At 37.2% G+C, this 25,220-nt stretch overlaps 1 protein-coding gene across 3 annotated transcripts in view; it reads right to left on the bottom strand.

The window, feature by feature from the left end:
• SYTL5 (synaptotagmin like 5) overlaps window positions 1–25,220 on the bottom strand; it is a 227,986-nt gene that overhangs the window by 19,110 nt on the left and 183,656 nt on the right. For 2 of the 3 annotated variants that reach the window (XM_055375955.2, XM_063703298.1), the window contains 6 exons: window positions 19,750–19,891; window positions 14,917–15,046; window positions 13,105–13,205; window positions 6,942–7,034; window positions 2,604–2,782; window positions 676–775 (listed from right to left, as the gene is read on the bottom strand). In XM_055375955.2, the coding sequence (XP_055231930.1) occupies window positions 676–775; window positions 2,604–2,782; window positions 6,942–7,034; window positions 13,105–13,205; window positions 14,917–15,046; window positions 19,750–19,891 (745 nt within the window). Of the gene's footprint in view, window positions 1–675; window positions 776–2,603; window positions 2,783–6,285; window positions 6,352–6,941; window positions 7,035–13,104; window positions 13,206–14,916; window positions 15,047–19,749; window positions 19,892–25,220 lie in introns of all 3 variants that reach the window. The other variant, XM_019018837.4, reaches the window with a different exon arrangement.

Here is a 25,220-nt window from a genome sequence, read left to right as displayed (position 1 = left end):
TTTCCATAGAATTGGCAATAACTTCTGCTTTCCATCCTCCCTGGGTGTTTCTTACGAGGCCAGATTGTTCCATAGCAAGAGAAGGGGTTAATTATGTGAAAGCTCATTGGAAAGAGATTTCTATTTTCTGGATCATTGACCTGGATTGGGCCATATTTTATCTAGGCCACTTTTGCTGAGATTTCTCAAATCTGGTTCTGCATTTCCACTATTCATTAACCACATACCTACATTCGGTCAAATTCTGAAATCCTAACAACAAACAGTATAGACCTATGCTATGTTAGCAGAACAATGAATGCGTGCAAAGTGACTCATTAAGTAGTGTCAAAACTGTGACAAGCTTCTTTTACGGAAGTCAGAAAAAGCACTGTTTGCCCAAAGGTAAAACCGATTTTTTGGCAAGAAGCATCAGCACCGATGCAGTTTGGCTGGATCCTCTCTACTCAAGGTTCAAATTCAGTAGCAGCATAGACATAAATAGAGTAAAAGTGTTTTCTTTTTCTCAAAAGATGTTAGAAAAGTCAAGGGTATTATGTTAATTTATTCAAATTCTAATTTTCTAAAACATATACAAGCCTTGACACACAAATAAAATATTCTCTGTAGTTACTTCTAAACCACTGAGGTTGTGAACAGTATCACATGAGTTACTATGAGACCGTATTTATTTACCTTTAGTGTTTCATTGAATTCTGGATTGGTGCCTGTTCTGATTTTGGTCTTACGCTTGTTGTTCCGGGACTTGTCAGGAAGAAGGTATGACTTGACATAACTATAGATAAGAAAATATAAATGTAATTATTGTGAAACATCTATTTGCAAGAAATGTTCAAAGACTTCGCTGTGAATAAAAGGGGCAAAGGGCCAGTGAGCATGAGTGGAAATACCAAAGAGAATTTTGTCTATATAACAGGATACCTTAAAATAGAACACTGGGCCTTCCGTAAGAGAGAAGTGGTAAAGTATAATGATAAAAGAGTGTGGGTTCTGGAGTCAAGCCACCTGGTTTTGAATCACTCCATGCCTCAGAGATTTGGTGACCTCAAGAATTTACTAAATAACCACTCTGTGCCTCAGTTTCTTCATCTGTAAAACTGGGAAAATAACAGTGTCTAACTGATGGCCTTGTGAGGATTAAATTAGTTGACACATCCAAGGAGCTACCATATTGTACTACTCAATACATGTAATACACTATTAATATTAATGGTCTCACAAATTTTTCTGGGATTAGATGCTTCTCTATTACTAGTCTTGCCTTCTGATGTCAGAGAGTGGGGTCAATGGTAATGGGTGAGTAAAAGAAAACAGTGAAAAAGGCAAAATAAAAAATAACAACCTGAAGTAGTGATAGCAATTCTACCCAACACTTTAGCTTGAGCTATCTCAGGAGCCTCTTGAAGCAGGGTATCACAGCAGACTCAGAAATGTACAAGATGTGTACAAAGCTGAAATGTATAAGATGCTACCAAAGTTCTACAGAATATCTGTTGAGTTTTAGAAGACCCCTTTCCATGCCAGTCAAAATAATTACATTGGTCCTGTAGCCCTCTGAAATGTAGCTGAGGAGGCAGGTGGACCAATCTGTAGTCAAAATCCGCTCATTTGTCTATCTTAGGGGATTTGGAACCAGGTTCACTGAGTTATTTATTGGACTTAGGTCATCTATTGTGCAGAAAAGAGTTAACATAGTGGGCCTGAGACTACCATTCTTCTAAATGCCTGCTTACAAATTTGGCCCTTGGGTGGCATCTGGCAACTTGGATTTCAGGATTCCCACCATTCCCAGAACTGATAAAAGTGGCTCGTTGTTCCTAAATTGTTTGTACAAACAATATGGCTTATGCTGAACGGGTTCTTTTTCTCCTGAGAGACTGGAAATTTGGTATGTGACCAGCTGAGTTTCTAACAAGCTTCCTTGGCAGACAACATTTCACAGGTGTTGTCAGAACTCATCGCCAGAGGAATTAAATGCATCCTATGTGACTCCACTGGGAAAGGACCCTTGCAAAGCTTGAGCCTGATCTCCCCTGGACTTTGCTCCATGTGCCTCTTTGCTGATTATAACTGCGTGCAGAGTCCTAAGTCCTCCTAGTGAATCACTGAACCTGGCAGTGGTCTTGAGAACCTCTGACACACCTTTATATCTAGCTTCTCTCCAGTGTGCTATGGTCCATACCTGCCCTCCCAGGCTGATCTCTAGAATCCTGAGAGCCTCATAATTGCCCTTTTGAGTTGTTTAATTGGGTAACAGCTTGGTAATTTTCTCTGGAGGATTTCCCAGAACAAAAATCGACAAGATGCTTTTGTACATCCTGGGTGTGCCAACATGTTAGCATTCTACTTCAAAGAGCTGCCTCTGTGTAAATTGCAAATATGTCAATCCTGAATTATGTTTTAAAAATCAGTTAATCAAGGACACAACCAGTATACATTTGCTTCAGAGAATATTTAAAAGTGTGGTATAGGAGGAACATGACAATCAACTCTCTGAGAAGACTGAATCAAAAAGAATGCTAAGACTCTTTTGAAAAGGAAACACACATACAGACAAAAAAGGCAGTGACTGAAATAGTCTGAGGAACATGCTATGTGCTTACGCATCTGTCCTCTGTTTCTTTTCATCTCCTATGGCCAGATTTCTGCAATTCTTGACAAAAATGTAGAGCCCACCAGTTTTGTAGCAGTAGCTGATATGGAGAAGGATTTCACCACTGACTTTCACGTTGCCATAGTCTCCTGTTTCACTGTAAACACTCATCATGCTGTTAAGGCTGGTCTGGAATAAACAAGATGGAAAAAGGCTTCTAGTGTCATTCTAATGATCTCTTCACAGAATCAACTCATTTCATTCAGTTATAGTTCCTGTTCTTTATAATGAGCATGGAAGTCCAGGGTGAGGAAAGAAAACAAGAGTCACTTGTTTGGCTGGTGTTGTATAAAATCCCAGCTGGAGAAAAGACAACAGATCTAGTACCATCAGGAAAAAAGGCAGAAAACTTGCTTAGAGGGGAAGTATTTCCTTCTTGGGTTAGAGAATACCCTTTGCTTACTCACTTCTACTAATGAATACAGGGTAATTGAGGCATTTCCAATCTCACTTCTCGTCCATCCCTGCAGCTTTCTCCATTTTCACTGGTAGACTCAAGTTCAATCTACTATATGGTGTAGAATACATTGATTGGGACAAAGGATAGCTTATCTCATATTCTGTGCTAGCAGGAGCCACATACTGCTTTCTTTGACACCTACAGGGAGCATCCCATCAGTCGCCGGGGAGCCATAACTACAGCTTTAACAAGGACATATCAGAAGAACATCACATACCCACGGCTTCCATGATTTCCCTCAACTGAGTAGCTAGCTGTGTGGCTACATGAGTAATATATGACCATGGCTTTGTAAATCTGTATAAAGTAGCAGCCCACAAAATAAACCACTACACAATAAAATCACACACCAACCAATCAGGAAAATAAATTTAAAAAAAGTCCAAATCTACCAGAATGAATGAGGCTTTTGACAAGACACTAATGACATGAGACAGCTTTTAATTTATAGTAGTCCCCCTTATCCACAGTTTCACTTTCTGTCATTTCAGCTACCCATGGTCAACTGCGGTTCAAAAATATTGAATGGAAAACTCCAGAAACAAACAATTCATAAGTTTTAAATTGTATGCTGTTTTGAGTATGTGAAAGGGAAATATCTTGGGCACCCAAAATCACAAAGCTAAAGGAAAAAGTCAAGCTGGGAACTGCTTAGAGCAAACCTGCCTCCCATACTACTCAAAGTCATCCCACTGCTCACTGAGATAAGTGCATATCTAACTGCCTCCTTTGGAGAGGCTACTCAGAAACTCAGAAGAATGCAACCATTTGTCTCTTATCTACCTATGACCTGGAAGCCCCCTCCCCACTTTGAGTTGTCACGCCTTTCCAGACCCAACCAGTGTTCATCTTACATATGTTGATTGATGTCTTATGTCTCCCTAAAATGTATAAAACAAAACTGTGCTCTGAGCACCTTGGGCACAGGTTGGCAGGACTTCCTGAGGCTGTGTCAGGGGTGCCGGTCCTCAACAGTGGCAAAATAAACTTTCTAAATTAACTGAGACCTGCCTCAGAGTTTTGGGGTTCACAAGTAGCATGATGAACTCTCACATCATACTGCTCCATCCCACCCTGGATGTGAAGCCTCCTTTTGTCCAGTTGGACACACTGTAGGAGCCACACTGTAGATGCTACTTGCCCATTAGTCACTTAGCTGTCTCAGTTATCAGATTAACTGTTCTGCTATCACAGAGCTTGTGTTCAACTCATTCTTATTTTACTTAATAATGACTCCACAGTGTAAGAGTAATGACGGTAGTAATTTTCATATGTCAAAGAGAAGCCAAAAGTGCTTTCTTTAAGTGAAAATGTGACCTTGGTGTTTCTTGGCTAGGGTTTGGTACTACACGAGGTTTCAGGCATCCACTGGGGTAGGTGGAATGTATCCTCTGTGGATAAAGGTGACTACTGTAAATGTAATAAAATTATCCTTTGGCACTAGAAATGAAAACTGTGTATCTTAGTAACTGTCACAAAAGACCACCTGGAGGTCTTTCGTGGATGACCCAATAGTTTCAAAACCACTTTTCTGTGAACCACTGGGAAGTCAAGACTATGGTAAATACACAGGGACCTTAGACTGTCCTCTTTTTCATAATTTGCTTTTGGTAAAAGCCATTATGTTCCACCAATTTCTGGAAGTAGAGACTGACCAAGGAACAGGATGTGGGTGATGTGGTCACATGTCTTCTAAGCTTCTTCACGGGCAAGAGCAGACCAATAATTCCATAATTATTTGGAAATTACAGCTTAAAGAAAGCCAGTGAGTGACCTAATCTGTCTTTCTTATTCCTAAAACAAAGCAACAGAATTTTCATGTTTAGCAGGTGGCTTTGAGCAGCACCCAGATACCTTTTTAAACTGAAAATGCTTATCTCCTCAGTCTGGGGTGAGGTCTGAGATTTGGCCGTTCTAACAAACTCCTAGGCCTGCAGTTCCGAAACTGTGTATCGAGGTACCACAGAGCACCACAGCAAACTCACAGGGGAATCACAGAAATATTTTAAATTCTCAAGGGAAACACAACAACACCTATCAGACACCATGTAAGCTACTAACTAGTAATTCACAGTGTCAACTTTAAACCACATTTTATTCTTTTCAATGAACTCCTATTTGTCTGAAGCTGAGTTTTCGGCAGTTGCTGCAACAAAAAGCAAGTATTGCATAAAAATCAATATGAAATGGGAAATGAAAGTAGTGATGTCCAATCAGATTCCAAGATTTGGTAACTGTGTAGTGCTCAATAGGCACACATATCCTATTAGTGGTAAGTAATAGGTGCTATTTAAGGATGAAATAAAAATACTATTTTTCTTTCAATTTCTTTCTCTTGTAGCATTTTTTTTTACAAATGGCTAGTAAGTTGTTAGGATACACTGCTTATTACATTATTTGGGTCTAACTACTTAATAAATGGACTAGTCAGGTGCTACTTTTAGTGTAGGAGTGCCAGGAAAGAATTACTGAGACATTAGGGGCTTTTTGAACTGAGATAGTTTTGGGGTATCTGTTCCAAGAGATGCAATGTTGCTGGTCCATAGAGAATGCTTTGAGTATAAAAGGTTTCAAGAATAAACCCCAACCTCCTCATGTTACAAATGAGAAAATTCTGGCTCACAAAAATTGTTGGTAGGGCCAAGAAATAAAGCAAGATCTCCAAGTTTCTAGTCTGAGGACTACCCCACCATACCTGATTACCTCCTTACATCACTGATTTGTGTCTATACTAGATCTCTGTAGCCACATTTTCAAAGAAAATCCTCTGTAAGCAGAGGGCCCCTATGGATAGAAGGAAATTTAGGAACCCACAAATATGGAGGCTTGTGAGAAATTAAGACACCTATGGCAATTTTACTACTAACTAAACTATATGCTCTTATCCAAGCTAAGGCTGTGATTTAAAATAGTTGTTTACTTCAAAGGTTTTGTTGACAGTTAATCATTTTAGAGCATGTGTCTTTTGAGTGGTGTTCAGATTCCAATGTTTAATGAATTGGAATACTTGGGTTCTGATAATCTCATCAATCTTTTAGAAGATAACCTCTGGTTAATTGTATATAAGTCGGAAAAAGATAAATATGGGACAAATTGCTTAATCATAGTTCCCAGACCATGAAATTTGTGATGTATGGTTGGAAAGAACAAAAAGGAAAGGTTGAAAACTCACAGTGTCTGAGTCAGCATCAGGCACATTTAGGTAGGTCCACTTCCTGTCAGAACCTGCTTGAGAACTCTTTAGAGAAGTCATCCAAAGATCAAAAGAAAAAAAGCATCAGAGCAACAGAAATCAGAGAAGCCAAGAAAAAGACTTACACACAGTTAGATACAAGGACACAGGGCCTTCCTCTCAAAAAAGGCCTTGAACACTAAAGTAAGAAAGGACTTTATTTTGTAGGCAGTGGGAAGCTATGGATGGGTTTTGAGTAGAAGACAGACCTGATTGGGCATGTGTTTTAGGAAAATGACTGGCAGCTGTCTGGAGGACAGCTGGGAAGTTTAGAGAATGGTGTCAGGGAAATGTGTCAGCAGATAATTGAAAAATAATTTATAGGCTTGAGCTGACTGAGCCTGAACTAGGGAGTGAGGAGATTTTAAAACCTGGGTGAGGACTGTGGAAGAAGGAAGAAATCAGGAGCCTGAGAAAAAACCCACACCAAATTAGACTGAAATGTACTCTGTGGGCAAAGGGCAAGCAGGATCTTACAATGACTTTTAACTCATTATCACACATTTTCCTAAGAACATTCATATCTCCTTTGGAAATGCACAGAAAATCAAAAAGAGGGAAAAGAAACTTTCCACATGTCCTAGTGAACTGCTTACAGTTGATAGGCCACTTGCCAGACTGTGAGTGTTTGTAGATAACTGCGAGGACACTAAGGCATCAATGCTTTGTTCAGTCTCTTCCAAGGAGTCCTAAAAAAGAAAGGGAAAAATCAGTGGGTTGGTTGATTTGTTTTTCTAGAATGTCTTTTCACTTGAAAAACCACTTTCTTTCATAAATATTTGAGAATCAGATAAAAAATTTCTAGAAATCACTCCATTCCTAGGTTTTTCTCTTTTCCTCTCCAGTCAATCTGAATTATACCATCGGAGAAGTGGGCAGGGATGGGGGTGGAGAGTGGGGTCTCCTTTCTAATGGTGCTTACTTTATTGAAAGAACATGAAATTTGGAATCATACAGACCTGGGTTCAATTCCTACCTCCAAGGTGATTCATGTTGGGCAATGTACTTACGTTACTTTAAAATTAAAAAAAATTTGTGTGTGCGTGCACACACACACACACACTGCCAAGATGGTAAAGCATATCTCAAAAATCTCTCCACTAGGATGAACTAGATACTGGACTCTCATCTCAAATCCCAGATTCTACTTTTCCTTTCCCATTTCTTTTTCTCCTTCATGATAAAATGGCTTTTTTTTGCCTAGTTATTTAAGTGATGTATTTTCCTAGTAAAATTATTTCAAGCAATATAGATAAATGGAAACTAAAAACTTAGGTCTCTCATTAACATATTAATGATCAAATTTCCATATTTTTGATTATATCATCACATATATACACACACACATACATATATACACATAGATAGATTGTATCATGCATACTGCTTTTTATTATGGGCACTTTTCTTTTTTGCTTCTCCTCTCCTCCTTCCCCTCCTTTCACACCAGGTGAAATTAATATTTAGCATCCTGCTGCACATGTTACATTCCATGTCTTTATCCTTGTTTATGTGAAAAATCGTATAAAAACATACACAAATCTAAGTATAAGTATACATTCATGGGAATTTTTTTAACTATTGTTTTACAAATCAGGATTATGATGTACCCTTCTGGGCTTGCTTTAAAAAAGTCTTTATTATAAGATACAGCATATTAAAAAGTACATAAAACATAGATATATAGTATAATAACAAAATCAAATGATGAAGCAGAAGCTCCCTGTGTATCCTGTCCATATCACAAGCCCCTTCTCCCCTCAGGAATAATTAATATTTTAACTCTTATGGTTAACCACATTCTTGCTTTTATTTATAGTTTAACTGCATAAGCGTATACTCTGAAACAAAATGATTTTGTTTTGCCTGTTTTTGTACTTTGTGTAAATGTAATTAAATGCTATATATTCCTTTGAGTTTTGCTTTTTTTGCCTAATATTGCCTTAAAATTCATCAAAATTGTGGCATATTTTTGTAGTCTGTTCATTTATATTGTCATTTAATATTCCATTGTACGATATCCAAAACTTTATCCATTCTCTTGTTGCTGAATATTTGGGTTATTTTCAGATTTTTTTCTATTGTGACCAACACGGATATGTATACTCTGTGAATATGTATCCTGGCGCATATACACACACCACAGTATACACACAACACAGTATATATGTTCACACACTTGAATATATACCAGTGAGAGGAATTGTCAAGTCAAGGGGTGAACATATCTCCACATGCTTATCTATATCATTTTAAAGATAATGTCAAATTTTCAGAAGTAGTTACACCAATTTACAGTCTAACCAGTAGTGTATGAGAGTTCCCTTTGCTCCACTTCCTTGCCTGCAAACAGACGGTATTGTTAGATATTTTTTTCATTTTTGCCAATCCAGTAGATATTTACAGTCTTCATGATTTTAATTTTCATTTATCTTATTACTAAGTTGAATACCATTTTGTGATAATCGGCCAACTGGATTTCCTGTTTTGTGAAATACTTGTTCAAAATTTGCTTATTTTTATATTGGTTTGTGGTAAGTTGTCACTTAACGTCATCCATAGGTTCTTGAAAACTGCAACTTTAAGTGAAAGGATGTGCAGCAGGTCCTCAAATAATGTCATTTCATTAAAACATTGATGAGGAAAAAAATGGTTTTGTTATATGTCATTTTGCTGAAAGTGGCAGTTTCCAAGAATCTGTTGATGATGTTAAATGAGAACTTATTGTAGCTGCCTTTTTCTCACTGATGAGCCCACAAGATGAGCTGGAATATCTTGTAGAATAGCATCTTGTAAGAAAGTGCTGGCTTCATGGATGAATTCTTCTGAACATCTGAGGAAGAATTAATGCCAATTCCTGTCAAATTCTTCCAAAAATTGAAGAGGAGGAAACACTTCCAAACTAATTTTACGAAGCCAGCATTACTCTGATAGCAAAGTCAGACAAGGATACTACCAAAAAAAGGGAAAATTGCAGGCCAATATCCATGATAAACCATAGATGCAAGAGTCCTCATCAAAATGCTAGCAAACTGAATTCAACAGCACATGAAGAAGCTCATTCAACCTAAGTGGGATTTATCCTTGGAATGCAAGGATGGTTTAACATAAACAAATCAATAGTTGTGATAAACTGCATTAACAGAATGAAGGATAAAACCCACATGATCATCTCAATAGATGCAGAAAAGGCACTTGACAAAATCAACATCTTTTCATACTAAAAACTCAACAAATGAGATAAAGAAAAAATTTACCTCAACATAAAACCATACATGACAAGCTCTTAGCTAACATTATACCCAACATTGAAAAGCTAAAACCATTTCCTCTAAGATCAGAAACAATACAGTATGCCCACTCTTACCAATTCTACTCCATATAGTGCTGGATGTCCTAGCCAGAGCAATTAAACAGGTAAAAGAAATAAAAGGCATCTAAATTGGAAAGGAAGAAGTAAAATTGTCTGTTTGCAGATGACATGATTTTATATATAGAACACCCTAAAAACTTCAGCAAAAAGCTGCCGAAACTAATAAGCTCTTTAATTCTGAAAAAATGCATCCCTGTTATCCCTATTATTTTTTCAAATTGCCCCTTTCCTACATTTTTATGTTTTGCTCTTTCTTGGTATACAATTACCCAGTAGTCATCACATAGAGTACCAGTCTTCATATTTCTTTACTTTCTTTTCAAAAGTGGATATTAAAAAATTCAAACATTCACAAAATAGAAAGCATAGCATAATGAACCCTTATAACTGATTACCCAGTTTTAACAATTATCACTTTTCCAGCTATTTTCCTTGCTGCTAATTTTTTCTCCCACAACTTTATAGAGGTATGACTTACATACCATAAAATTTACCTATTGTATGCATGTAATTCAGTGATTTTTAGCAAATTTATAGTTGAGCAAACATCAATATAATCCAGTTTTAGTACATTTTCAACCCAATAAGTTCCCCCATGCCTGTTTGCAGTCAGTCCCTACTTCTTCACTCCCTGGCAACCATTAATCTGCTTTAATTTCCCTATCAATTTTCCTTTCATTGACATTTCATATAAATGTAATTATATGATATGTAGTTTTGCCTGGTTTCTTTCATTTAGCATAATATTTTCAAGGTTCATGCATGTTGTAGTATGTGTCAGTACTTCATTTCTTTTTACTTCTGAATAATATATCATTGTATTCCATCTATTCACCAGATATTATTATTTTCACTTTTTGGCTATTATAACCATTCGCGTGTAAGTCTTTATGTGGACATATGTTTTCATTTCTCTTGGGTAGATACCTAGGATCAAAATTGCTATGTCATATAGTAAATTTATGTTTAACTTTTAAAGAAATTGCCAAACTCTTTTACGGAATGGCTGTAGGTAGCATTTTTCATTACCACTAGCATTGTAGGGGGGTTCCAATTTCTCTGCATCCTCATCAACACTTATTATTATGTCTTTTTAATCACACCCATTCAAGGGGGTGTGAAGTGGTATCTCACTTTTAATTTTCATTTCTCTGATAACTAATGTTGCTGAACATATTTTAATGCAGCTATTGGGCATTTGTAAATCTTCTTGATTAAATGTCTATCCAAATCTTTTTCCCATTATCTAATATGATTATTTGTCTTTTTAATAATGAATGTAAGGGTTTTAACAAATATATTCTAGATACAAGTCCTTTAACAAATATATAATTTGAAAATACTTTTCCAGTCTGTGGCTTGACTTTTCACATCTGTAATGGTGTCTTTTGAAGTGTAAACATTTTTCATTTTGATGAAATTTAATTTACCAGTTTTTTTTCTTGAATACATGCATCATGCTTTCGGTGCCATATCTAAGAATTCTTTGCCTAACTGGAAGTCATGGAGATTTTCTCCTAGGTTTTCTTTTAGAATTTTATGGTTTCTGTTCTTACATTTAGGTTTATAATCCATTTTGCATTACTTAATTTCTGCATGGTATATATTAAGAGTCAAAGTTCTTTTATGTTTTGTGGTATTTGGATATCCTGTTGTCCCAGTATGATTTGTTGAAAAGGTTATTCTTTCCCCACTGAAGTACCAAAAATCAATTGGCCATAAAGTTTTTTTTTTTTTTTTCTGGAATCTCAATTCTATTCCACTGATTGCCAATGCTTATGCCAATGCTGTGTTGTACTGATAGCTATAACTGTAGAGTAAGTTTTTAAATCTAGTAGTATAAGTCTTCCAACTTTGCTCTTTAAAATTGATTTTGTTATTCTGGGTCCCATATATTTTCATATAAATGGTAGAATAATAATTTCTATTTCTACAAAATTATCCTGCTTGTATTTTGATTGGGTTTGAATTGTCTACAAATTTATTTGGAGAGAATTTCCATCTTAAAAATATTGAATCTTCTAATCCATTAACACAGAATATGTTTCTACTTATTTATGTCTCCTTTAATTCAGAAATATTTTTGTTAATTTCAATGCACATGTATTATACTTTTAAAAATGAATTTATTCCTTACTTTTGAAAAATATTTTTCATGCTATTATGAATGGAATTATATTCTTAATTGCATTTTCCAATTGATCATTGCTAGTATATATAAATACAGTTGATTTTTGTATATTGATCTTATCTCCTGCAACCTTGCTGAACTTGTTTATCAGTTCTAGTCATATTTTTGTAGATCCTTTAGTATCTTCTACATACAGAATCATGTCATTTTCTTCTTTAGTATATTGATATAAATTATGCTGACAAATATTCTTATATAGACTCATTCTTCCACCCATACTTAGCATAAAACTTACTTATTGCTATTTTTATTCACTGCTAGATTTTAATTGATATTATATTTAAAGTTTTGCATGTATATTCGTAAACTAGTTTGACTTGTAGTTTTATTTTTTAAACTATTTTAAAAATCAAGTCTGAGTGTCAAGATTATACTGGCTGCATACAATGAATGAAAAGATTTTAATGGTTTTCTAAGATCATGAATAGTTTAATAGTTTAATAATGTTAGAATTAGTAATTCTTTAAAGGTTGAACATGAGTAAACTTTGAAATAGTATAATCTCACTGCCCATCTCTCTTTTGGAGGTAGATTTTAAAGTATTTTCCCAGTTTTTTGTACCATAGAAAATATTATTTCATTTTAGAACTCTAAGTTTCCTAGTGTGCTTTGGAAAAACTATCAATACCATTTTACATTTGTGTTCTATTTCTTCCAAGGAGTCCGTATTTTATTATAGCAATTACAGAAATCTGAATATCAGAATATTAGACTGGGAAATAACCTTTACAATAATCTAATTTAACCTTCTCATTCTAGAAATGAGTTCACTGAAACATTAATTTTCACATAATTTTGTCTCAGTTTAGAAGTGAATTTATTGGTGGTAACTTGAGATATAGCAATGTTGATATAAATATGTAATCAGATATGTGTAATAATATTTGGCTAAGGAAAATGTTAGGATCCCTCATTTCCCAGGTTTAGATTAAGTGATAAGACTTTAGCCAGAAATTGAAATCTCCAACATGTGTTTTCTTAGACATAACCTTCACTCATTAACATGATTACCCATTATATTTTCTAAGTTATTCTTTCAGTTTTTATGTGTTGACTGTGAAGACTAACAGGAAGAGATGATTGCATATCCTCTCTTTTCTGTCAACTCATCATCACCTAAAAGTGTAACCACTTGGAGCAAGATTATGCCCTTATTTCCTCCTCTTCATTATATTTTCTTCCACATCCAACTTACCTTGTCTAAAGCCCCAGGGACAGACTTGCTTCTTATGCTTACAGTATCCTCTGAGTCTTCTGTAAATGACTCACTCAAATCTAACTCAGATCGACTCTGATCTGGAAGGTGGAAAGGAAAAAGAAAGATGTGAGTCAGCCTGTTTTGTGAGAAATTTCATTTTTTATTCCAAGTGTTTCACCTTTATTTCAATTCTTTTTAGGCACAGATCATAAATAGTGCCATGAAAGCAACAGTCGGAGTCAGTAACTTCATGCTGTTTATGATAACATACTTCTATTTTTAATAATATTTTGGTAATTGCCTTGGACCAAATTACACTTAGGTGTTCATGTTTCCTTCTATCACAGGAGGTTAAATGTTCTACTGTAAAATGCTATGTTTTAAGCTGTTTAAGGCAACTGCTTTGCTCCTAGACTTTAAAAAACTCTCTTAGAATGGGCCCTTAAATTTAGAAAAAAATAAAACATTAACAATTCTTGCTTGCAATATTTAGAGAATTCACTGTGTTTTCAGATTTGACATAAAATGCAATGCAACCTATTCTAAACTGCCACTTTGAAGTGATATAGCAAGTTCTTTTCACACAAAAATGAGAGGCTGTAGATGCAATGAGAGGAAGTTCTATTTCTTAATGGACCAGAACAGTCTTTCATCAGAAGAACATCTTGTTTTCACTTTTTGAAAATATAAGTTACAGAGCAATGCACCTCTTAGTAATGCTTTGGACAGCTTACCAAGTCAGGACAGCTTATTTCCACAGAGTAGTTCTATACCAAAGCACTACTGAGATCAATATAGTTACTTATAAATGAGAAATATTGGAGAGACTAATCAAGTACTTAAGTTTGAATTGATGAAAAAAATAATGCAGAAGTACTTAGCATAGGCCTGACACAGAGTATGTACTCAATTAACAGGAGCTGTTGAGTAGAAGTAGTAGTAGTAGACCCTATGATGTTGGTTTCTAAACTAGTTTAAAAATTTAATTAACAGGTGAACAGCTTTTTTACTCCTGAGCAAAATGTAGCAATAACCACACACATTTAGAAAATCCTTTGGGAGCTGGCTGGCTAGAAGAGACCCCCCAGTTCAGCAAACAGAATCCTGCCTTAGGCTTTATGCATATATCATCATTAGGTTACAGGTAGCTTTTTAACGTTGAAGACTGCATCATGATTTTTATTCCATGTATGGGACATAAGCTTCATAATTATGACAAATTTCTCCAAAGAATTTTCTTAGTCATAGGTATTAACATTTCAAAATGAATAACAGCTGCTTCAGAGGACTGTTGTGATAATGAAGTAAAATGACATATTTGAGTGTACCATGCAAATGAAAAGGGTAATCATTAATACTTTAGTGCTGCTTGCAAATAACTTCTTATTTAAACCACAGAATGATTTTCTTTTGTCTATATGTAGGGAATTTCTGACTACTATATCAATTGAACTACCATTTCCTTGAACTCTGAGCAAGCATTCTCATCTGTTATAGCAAATGTATCCTGGAATAATTTATATTTCCTTCATTCAAATATTGATATTCTGATGTAGCACTGAAACTCGGTGATGATACCTGGCAAGAGTATGTACTAAATAAATGGAATTTTCATGAATGTAAGGTGCCCAAAGCTTTACCTGGGTCTATCTTCAAGCAGTTCTTATGGAGTGGCCTACCACCATAGGTCAAAGAAGGGAATGCTTATTTTTTAAAGGATGAAACATCCACTTAATACCACACATAGCAGTCAATTCCATTTGATTTAGTCATTTTAAACAACAAAGTAGGCACATTGTAAATACCCACCTGAGGAGAGAGAGGTTCCAGACACTGCTATGGAAGGTGTGCCTGAAGTGTTTCTGCGGTGACTCTTTGTGAGCTCCTGAGAGGTGCCTTCAATAGCAGCCAAATCCATGGAATTTTCAAAACCATACTCCTTCCCACAAAGTAAAAATGAGAAAAAAATTATACTGACTGTAATTTACTATAAAATTCATCTACATAAATATACTTCAGTATAAACACCTTTATATGTATTACTATTTAGGAGGAGCTAATTGACATTTGAAGGACCCTCACCAGGAGTCCATGTAACTTCAAAATTTACCATCAATAATTGCGATCCAAAATCTATTCCAAGAGGTTTGTTAATTAGTGCAAAAGGTATCCGGACAATTTCTCATTCCCCAAATCAATGAGTGTTCTAATATATGATTAATAAGAAAGATTATACAGGTACCCTCAATCTTACATGAGGGATGTATAATAATCTGGCAAGATTCACACTCTCAGAGTAGCACTCAAGCTTAGAACTCTGTTTGGTCCTATTTTGTTCCCTCTTTCAACATACCCTCTCTTCAACCATCCCTTACCTCTTCCACCCCCATTTAACAGAATATCATGTACCTTTTCCATCTAGAAGGCTGGCTGGTCAGATTATGGGTGGTTACATCTATTTTGGAATGACTTTCATGCATGGTACTTACCAATGTTCATAAAAAGATAAAGAGAGAAAACTTCCCAAGCTCACAGGAAGAGTTATTTTTTTGTGTGGTGTCTGCTTGTTAATAAATGCTTGTACATGTGGCAGAATTCAGTCTGTGACTTGCTTTTATTGTAACATATGGTAAAGAAAATTCTGTCCCAACTTCGCCCATGACCATAGACCCAACTTTGTCTGTGACCTTTGCCCTGCCATAGACCAAGGCAGGGCTTGACTGCTGCCTCATCCGAAGCTTTCTTGAGTGTTAAACCAACAACTATAACAAATTTTGGACCTTTCCAGAACTGGGCTGAGGTTAAGTGTCCATTCAAATTACATCATGGTATGATAATGATCAAATCTAAAACAGATTTTTCAATTCTCCCTTCTGTAAACAATCAAAAAGTGCCTTTTGAAATCCTAGAGGAAGAATTCCCTCCTCGTTTCCCATATCTTAGACATTCAGGGACACTCTGATGAACTCATTACAGTGAAATGTGGCTTTCACTTGCTTAACATGCTAATTGATTCAGCTTCAATTTAGACTGTTTTTAGTATCTTATTATTCTCCAACACATAATACCTGTAGCTGGAGGTATATAGCTCCTAACTTCCTCTAATTGCCATAAACAAGAAAAGTTTATCAGGAGTGTGACGGAGGTCAAACTGATAAATTAGTTTAGGTCAATTTTCAACACCTCTTCAAAAAGTTGTTCACACATGGAGTCCTCTAATGAAGCAAGACCAAGTTCCTTGGAGGCAATTATGTTAATGGCAAGTTTTCCCACAGGTGATCTGTGAGTATCATTAGTATTGAGCACTAATAGGCCAATTAATATTGCACTGTCATTAACAAGCAATACATACCCTGGAGGTTCAGGGTGTCAAGCCTAAAATTAATAGGTTGCATCATAGTAGAGGACAGGTTAGAGACTTTCATGCTCTAAAAGTTTTCTGTGATGGTTAATATTAGGTGTATACTTGATTAGGTTGAAGGATGCCTAGATGGCTGATAAAGTATTATTCTGGGTGCGTCTGTAAGGGTGTTGCTGGAGGAGACTGACATTGGAGTCAGTGGACTGAGAGAGGAAGACCTACTCCCAGTGTGGAGTGGGCAACATCCAATCAGCTGCCAGTGTGGCTAGAACAAAGCACACGAAAGAACAGGGAAAAGCGGCTTGTTTGCTGAGTCTGCTCACTCTTTCTCTTCCCAAGCTGCACCAGACACTTGGCTTCCCCTCCTCCTGCCTTTGGACATCAGACTCTGGGTTCTTCAGCCTTTAGACTCTGGGACTTGCACCAGCAGCCTCCCAGGGGCTCTTGGGCTTTCAGCTTCAGACTAGGGCTGCATTGTTGGCCTCCCTGGTTTTGAGGCATTCAGACTTGGATTGAGCCATCCTACTGTCTTCTCTCTTTCCGCAGCTTGCAGACAGCCTATCGTGGGATGTTGTCTTATAATCGTGTGAGCAAATTCTCCCTAATAAACTCCCTTATATATATCTTATCAGTTCTATCCCTGTGGAGATCCCTGACTAATATATTTTCTTTCATGCTAGAGCAGAAAAGAACATTGAAACAAAGATATGCTAAGAAATGGCAGAAACTGAATTGTTACCTTGCTCATCATCTAATGCTATATACTTGCCATCTAATGCTATATACTTCCCTTTTAATGAAAGAGCAAATGTACTTCATAAACTACTGTGCTGTCTTATTTTTATTCAATAGAAAGTACTTCTCTTTGTTTCTCTTTTTTCTCTTAGAAAAGACCGGCTTAGACCAGCTAGATTGCAAGAATGAGATCAGCATAGGCACTGCCTACATATATGTATATATACTCTACTAAATTGCAGGGAATTTCTGTTGCAGAGATCTAGGTGCTGTTTAACAAAGAAATACACAAGTAGGGGCTGTTAGTTTTGAGGGTATTAGCACATGAAAAGGGTGATTTCCCCCCTAATAATCTCAAATTGTACGTAGAAAGATAAACCTTGTTGTGAGAATAAACTTGATTAACTTATTGGTCATTGGACTGATTGTCAGCTGCTACCCACTGGGACAACTGTACTAGATGCTAAATTTTTAAAAATACTTCTGTGTCAGTTAATAAACAGCACTACTCCCAGTCCACCTCCCACTTCCCTGTGCTCCCTCTCATCTATAAGCCCAGGTTTCCCCATAATTCAGGTTTAGTGCATGACATAGAAGGGCCCCCAGCATACTGCCCCAGCCTTGTGCCAGTGTCTGTTGTGATTTCTCAACATCCCTGCCAGACTGGTCACTAAGTGGTTTGAATATCATTCCTTTTTAGATTCCAAGAGCTGAGTGTATTCGTCAAACTATCCATGCACCTTTCTAGCTATTGAACAGAAATGGCTTGCTGACCTTAGCATAAATATTTATGAAGTTTTAAATATGCCTTCGCAACTACAATTTAGACTATAGATGTTTAAATAAATCTATTACTGTTTTTCAGTCTGTCTGAATGCTTTAACGGAATTTGACTACTCGCCGCCTCCACTATCTCTTTGTTTCAAAACCCAATCTCTCACATGGGGTATGACAATGGCTTACTGATTGCTTTTCTGGCTTTCACTCTTGTTCTCCTACAGCTGCTTCTCAGCACAGCCCCCAAATCCTGCTTAAAGATAAGGCAGATTGTGTTACTCTTCTGCTCTAAAACCTCCAGTTTCCCCCATCTTAATCAGAGTGAATGCTGACTGCACACAGCACTCTTCAAGGCTCTATCCAGCCCTATGACCTCTTTGGATTCATTTCCTAGTTCACTTTGCCTCATTCATTCACCACAGCTGCATTGGCCTCCTTCCTCTTCCTTGAACATACCCGGTGTGCTCCCACCTCAGGGGCTCCACACTGGCTGTTCTTCTAGAGGCATTAAAAATATTTTAGAAACTGGCTGAGCAAGGGCACTGACCAATCAAGATGGAGGCCAGCTACAAGGAAGTAGAGCAGCCTTCCCTGCATGTACCTGCTGAATATCAGTGCTGTCTCTGCGTGGTGGAACACCTTGCCCCAGAAAACTACATTGCTAATTCTTTCACTTCCTTCAAGTCTTTGCTTGACTAGAGCCTGTCATATAGTAGGTTCTCATTAAATGTTGGTTGAGTCAAATAATTGTTTGTATTGTATGAACTCACTGCTCATATAAAGATTTATCAAATATAGATGCCAGCAATGTGGATGGAGCTTCCTGCTAAATAAAAAAAATCTAATAAATGCTAATTCATTCCAAATATAACTTCCAACAGAATATTTAATAAAAGAGAATATTTTTCCCCAAATACTTTTTTTCACATTCTCTTTTAAAAGAGAAAACCCGTAGAAAATATAATTGATCACATATATATATATAAAATTCAATTTAAGCCTTCATTATGTGTTGACCCCTATGTTAACAGATGTATAGAAAAGAAAACAAAAGTTTCTACTTTAAAAATTAGATAAAAGTTCTACTTTTCCAGATTTAAATCAGTTTGGAAAAATTTGTGCACTCAACCTATGAATATTTTCTCTAAGAAGTAACAGAGAGGATCAAAATCAGAGCCTTCTAAAATGTTTTATATTTATTTAAGCCATATAGCAATTTAAACCTCCATCATACAAGTGCTACCTTTGAACCTGGTCTTTCTCTTTCCTTTTTCATTTTGGGTTTCCTGCCAGGAGCTAAGATGCAGGAGGTTCAGTCCTGATGAAGCTTCTACCTTTCAGCAGCATAAAGAACATGCTCTGATACAAACAGAGTTGAAACCTAGCCATGCTGCACTGGTGAGGTTGAATTTCAGAGACTGGGTGTCTGATATGGTTTGGCTCTATGTCCCTACCCAAATCTCATCTCAAACTGTAATCCCCACAATCTCCACGTGTCGAGGGAGGGACCTGGTGGCGGATGATTGAGTCATGGGGGAGGCTTCCCCTGTGCTGTTCTCGTGATGGTGAGTTCTCACGAGATTTGATGGTTTTATAAGTGTTTGACAGACTCCTTCTGCCATGATTGTAAGTTTCCTGAGGTCTCTGCAGCCATGCAGAACTGTGAGTCAATTAAATCTCTTTTGTTTATAAATTACCCAATCTCTGGCAGTTCTTTATAGCAGTGTGAGAATGAACTAATACAGTGTTCATCAGGTTTGTGTACTTACTCTACTGATGACTGAGGTCACAGTTCGTGTGCTTGGGGCTGGTGAACTCTGAGTGCCTGGGGTCACACCATTGCTCCGACTGCTCTTCGGGGTCCTAGGACCAGGTTCCTTGTCATTGAGATCTGATGAGCCAGTGCTTCCCCTAAATGAGAAAGCATATTCTGACTTTAACATGGAAGCAGAGCAGCAACCAAATACACAGGCAGAGTAAAGCTGATGAGGAAACTGATAAGAACATGTGAACCACACTGAGCTCACAAGAGTCACACTGGAACTGCTTAGAAACTATCATGTCACCTTCCTCCTCAAAGGCCCTGAGGGGATCACTAGGTTTGTCCCCATTTGCCCCACAGTAATTAAACTTCACCCCATCTTTCTGATTTTGTTTCCTTCTGCTTACCAGCATTCTCTCAGCCAGTCTGGGTTCCTTACCGTTTTCTCAGCTCACCATCTTGACTTCCACCTCCTGAGGCCTTTGCTTACCTTGTCTCCACTTGTTATGCCCTCTTAACCACTCTCTGTCTGTACAAATCTTTCTCAGTCTTCAAGGACAAATGAAGTCCAGCCTTTCCCATTAGGCCTTTCCTGTCAAGCATAAGCCTTTTCAACCTCTGTTCCACTCAATTCCTATTGACTTACGGTCTTTGCCAGACTACTGTATTTAGTATTTGACCGCAAAATGTCTTGTTTGGCTCCCTGATGGATCCACATATGTGAGCTTGGGTGTTTCATTAAACTATGAACTCCTTGGGAACAGAGTCCATGCCATAATTATCATGTATCTCCAGCAGCTTTGTAGTGCCTTAGTACAAAGAAGCCACTCAGTACATATTTAATCAAAGATTAGAAGTTATATTTCATTTCTCTGTGTTGTTTTAGTGTCTAATTCATGGTGCACATTTAATAAATATGGTACAAAAATAATGACATTTGGTAAATGAGCTTGAATCACTTTCATGTGTGCTAAAACTATTCAATTCAATCCAATAACAATAAATGAAAAAGCAGTTCCTGCCCTTGAGGTGTTCACAATTTTCTTATTAAATGAGCTTCATAAGTCAACATAAATTTTGACAAGTCAGAGTTTAAGAGAAGTGTTTGTTCCCATTTTATTCTTTTCCCTCAGTGGGCACAAAATATGCTAAGTGGTAAAATAGAAGCCCTTATGAGTTTTACTCTCTCAGTTACTGTCTTAATGAGTTACAAATGCACATATAATAGTACACATCTTATTGGTAAAGCATACCAGCAGTGGTTAATAGTGATGAGGACTTACAGTTGAGCCAATAAGAGGAAAGGCTAAATAGAATAAAGGAATATTTTTTAAAAGAATGTTTAAATGTGCACATATCATTACTAGAAGATAAATCAGGCAGAAGAATAGGCAATGACCATTGGATAGAACTGTCAACCACAACTCCTAAGTTTTTTCAAAGCTGTGCACCAGAGAAGTCACCAAAACCAAATTTCTTTTGGACCACATTACCAGCTACCACCACCTTCAATAATCATGAATAGCAGTGGCATTTACTTAGTATCTTCTAGGTGTTAGCCATTTTCCATCCCCCAATATCCTTGTAAAATATGTTTTAGAATATTATTTAATATTTTTAAATGAAGAAATTGAGTATTGGAGAGGTTAATTATTCCATACATGTATGCATGTACACACACACACATGCATACACACACCGACATACCACTATGCTATCATACAGTTAGCATGTGATAAAATCAGCATAAAAACAGTATTGTCAGTCTACCCAAAGCCTGTGACCATTCTAGTTTCTCATACTGCTTACTCATCATTTCACTAAAAACAAATCATTCCAGCCAGGCAGGTTTTGCATTTATAGAATGAACTATCAAACAGAAGATAATCAAAGGAACAAAGAGCTAGGAATTAGTTTCTTGGGACTTGATTAAGAGAATTATGAAAATTTTCTATGTTACTAAAGAGTGGTTACTAAAGGGTGGCATTTCTTTTTTACTAAACAGTCTCTGCAGAAAGGATCTCTGGCTTCCTCTTTGTAGAGATGGCAGTCTAAGTAAATTACAGTACTATGAACTCAGCTGAGAAGATGTCTAAGACTGTGCCTACTGATTCTGACAAGAGAGTAAAATTTTGTGATTAAGTAAATTGATACACTTTGGAATTCTAATTTCTTTGGTGATTTTCCTGAACCCTTCTACCTGCAGCATGACATTTCTACATTTGACAACAGTTAGCCATATTTGTACCCTTCTAAGTATTTCTGCTCATCTCAGAGGTCCTACTTAGGAGAGGCATAGAGACTTTCCCATTGATGCTGTACTGTGACCATAGGTTCTCTAGAACAATGTTAACACAGAAATATGTCTCCCTACTGTTTCAGGTAAAATCTCCTTTAAAAAGAAAGGGCAGGGGTGAATCTTGAAGAAATGACCCAAGAAGTTATGAACCAAAGGGACTCATGTGGGTGTTTCTGCTTGTGTGTGTGCGGAAGGTCCTCCCAGAGCCAGGTGGTTTTGAGAAACGCCCCATCATGGATTAGCCTTGCTGAAACCAAAAGTGCTACTTATGTAGAAGCTCTGGCAGAAGTTGATTAATTGTGGTGATGACATTCAAGAAGTTATCCTGTAATAAGGAAAAAATTCTTGTGATTGTAAGTCAGCTACTGCAAATTATCATTGCCAGCAGCATTATCTCAAAAATGACATAGAATTTCACATTTGTCCCTGACATTTACTGTGAGCTTCTCAAAAAATTTTTTCCAGTTGATTAAACTCAAAAAAGGTTTAGTCTAATAAGGCATATTGTCATAAATATTTGTGTGCCAACTCATTTAGAAGGTATGTAAAATATGACATAAAATACACGAATCTTTACCACTTAAATTGGAAAAGGATAAAAGCTATGTCAAGTCAAAATTAAAGTTGTGAAGTGTAAAGGTCAACTAAGAAAAAGCTATTTTTTGATCCAGCTATAATGTTACTCAGATTTAAATAAGAAGTATGATAAATCAGTGCCAACAAACCTTCAAGCTAAAATGTGGTTAAGTAAAAACCGGCAAGAAAGAGATACATTTATCTCACTGTAAAAGGCCCAAATGTGGGGATATGTCACTGTCTGGGAGTTTGGATATTCTGGGTTGCTGAAAGACACATTTTCCAGGTTAGGAAAAAGTTTAATTTACTTTACCTTATGAAATATACTTTAAAAGCCTTCTGTTTTGTTATCTCTAATTCCATGGGTAGGGGAAACACATCTGACAGCAATCATTTCAGTATACTCTTACAACGACCCTGTGTGGCAGATGCATCTGAATGTTTGTTCCAAGCTAGGGAATCCAGGAGTGGCCAGCCCTGAGGTTTGTTTCTTACCTATGAAAAACATCTGAGCCCCTGGCCCTTCTCATGGAACACGGGCCATACCGGGGATTGAGGCCCTGAGTTTTGGGTTAAATGAAGGTTTCCAGGTGGAGGTCGTTTAGGGGGAAGGTTTTAAGTGAAAATGCTATATAAACTGCATTGTTATTTGCAAACGGTTATGGTTTTCCTGCCCAGCCCACCACTGCTGGACTCTGTCCCCTGTGTGTAAGATGCTAATAAAATTGTATGTCTCGTTTGCTGGCTCTGAGTCTCTTGAACCTGGCAGGTTCCCTATTGAGGTTAATAGGGGTTCAGCACAGCACCATGTTGCTCCAAAATCTTGGTAACAGCTTCCCAGATACATCCATTTCTAGACAGAAGATCCAAGGATAGGGGGTAGAGATTACAATGTAATTGCCTTTCTGCTTTACATAAAGGTCTCCTAGGAGTTGTAGCCAGGAAATAATTTCCCAGGATCCAATCTTCCCAGAGTGGCTGACAGTGTTGAGCCTGTTCCCATATGGTTAAATGTGTGCTCTCCTAAGGCAGCACAAACCTGAGAGATCCTAAAACTCACTGGGACAATGAGACTAATGTGCAGTACAACACAGAGACAATGCACAATATTCCCTCTGAGGTTTATGAGCTTTCCTAACTTCTTATAGTTATTTTGGATCTACAATGAATATGCAGGAAAGATGGCCAAGGAAGGTTGCAGTTAGAAAGTGAGATAAGCCTGCTAAATGGGAAAGAGATAACTAAAAATGAATGTAGCTCAATCTTCTAGTCTTTGGTGATCCCCAAGTGCTGTGTCTTTATTAATAGTCTTATGTGAGATGAGTGGCCCTCATCCTCAGATGCACATTAGAAACTCCTGGGGAGCTATTAAAACTCCCATGTCCAGACTATACTGAGGCTAGTCACATGGGACTCTCTGGGTGTGGCATCTAGGTGCCAGCATGTTTTAAAACTCCCCAGGTGATTCCAATATGAAGCCAAGGCTGAAAACCACTGTGCTAAGCTGTGGATAAAAGTCCACTGATCTCAGACATCTCTCCACCTGCATTGCTCCCTCTGCTTCTATCACTATTTTTTTTTTTAATTCAGCAGTACTGACATGAAAAGAGCTAAGCTGTTCTTGTGGTTCAGACTGTGATACACTGAAGGACACTTTGTCTTAGTGAGTGAATGTGTTGCACTAGAAGTCAGCAAACTATGGCTTGTGGACCTATTTGGGCCCACCAAATGTTTCTATATACCCGTGTGCTTAGAGTAGTTTTTACATTTTTAAATGGTTGAAAAAAATCAAAAGAAGAATAATATGTTGTGACACATGAACATTATATGAAATTCAAATGTCAGTGCCCATAAATAAAATTTGATTGGAATTCAGGCAGCCCATTCATTCATGTACTGTCTATACTGCTTCCATGTTCTGAGAGCAAAGTTGAGTAGTTGAGACAGAGATCATATGGACCACAAAGTCAAAAATATTATCTGTACCTTTACAGAAAAGGTTTGTTGATCTCTGTGTGTATGCAAGTTTGGGGAAAAACTCTAAGTATGTTTTTCCTCTGCTCTCACAGTACTACAACAATCATCGATCATCACAGAAGTCTCCGGTGAACAAAGGTGTGGGGTTTTTCCCCACACACCAAGCAGCAGACAACAGCTGGGTGTCCTCTAATTAAATTCTGACACTATCTATTCAAAGAGAGTGTCAGATCCCACAGGGTGAGGACTCAGTCCCCAAGACTGTCCTCCCCCAGACACCAGTCACAAGTCCGGGCTTTTAGAACTTCTGACCAACTGTCTTCAATTTGGGGTTCCCATGACCCCCTCTTTGTGTTTGATTAGCTGGAGTGGCTCACAGAACTCAGGGAAACACTTACATCGACCAGTTTATTATAAAGGCTATTACAAAAGATACAGTTAAAGAGATGCGTAGGGTGAGGTATGGGGATAGGACTGCAGAGTTTCCATGCCCTCCCTGTGCGTACCACCCTCCTGGCACCTCCACATGTGTGGCTATCCAGAAGTTCTCTGAACTCTGTCCTCTTGGATTTTTATGGAGGCTTCATTACATAGGCATGATTGACAACCAGGTAAAAATGTGATTG

This window comes from Gorilla gorilla, chromosome X (genome assembly GCF_029281585.2).
Source record: "Gorilla gorilla gorilla isolate KB3781 chromosome X, NHGRI_mGorGor1-v2.1_pri, whole genome shotgun sequence".
Lineage (NCBI taxonomy): Eukaryota > Metazoa > Chordata > Mammalia > Primates > Hominidae > Gorilla > Gorilla gorilla.
This window is presented reverse-complemented; position numbering and strand designations above follow the sequence as displayed.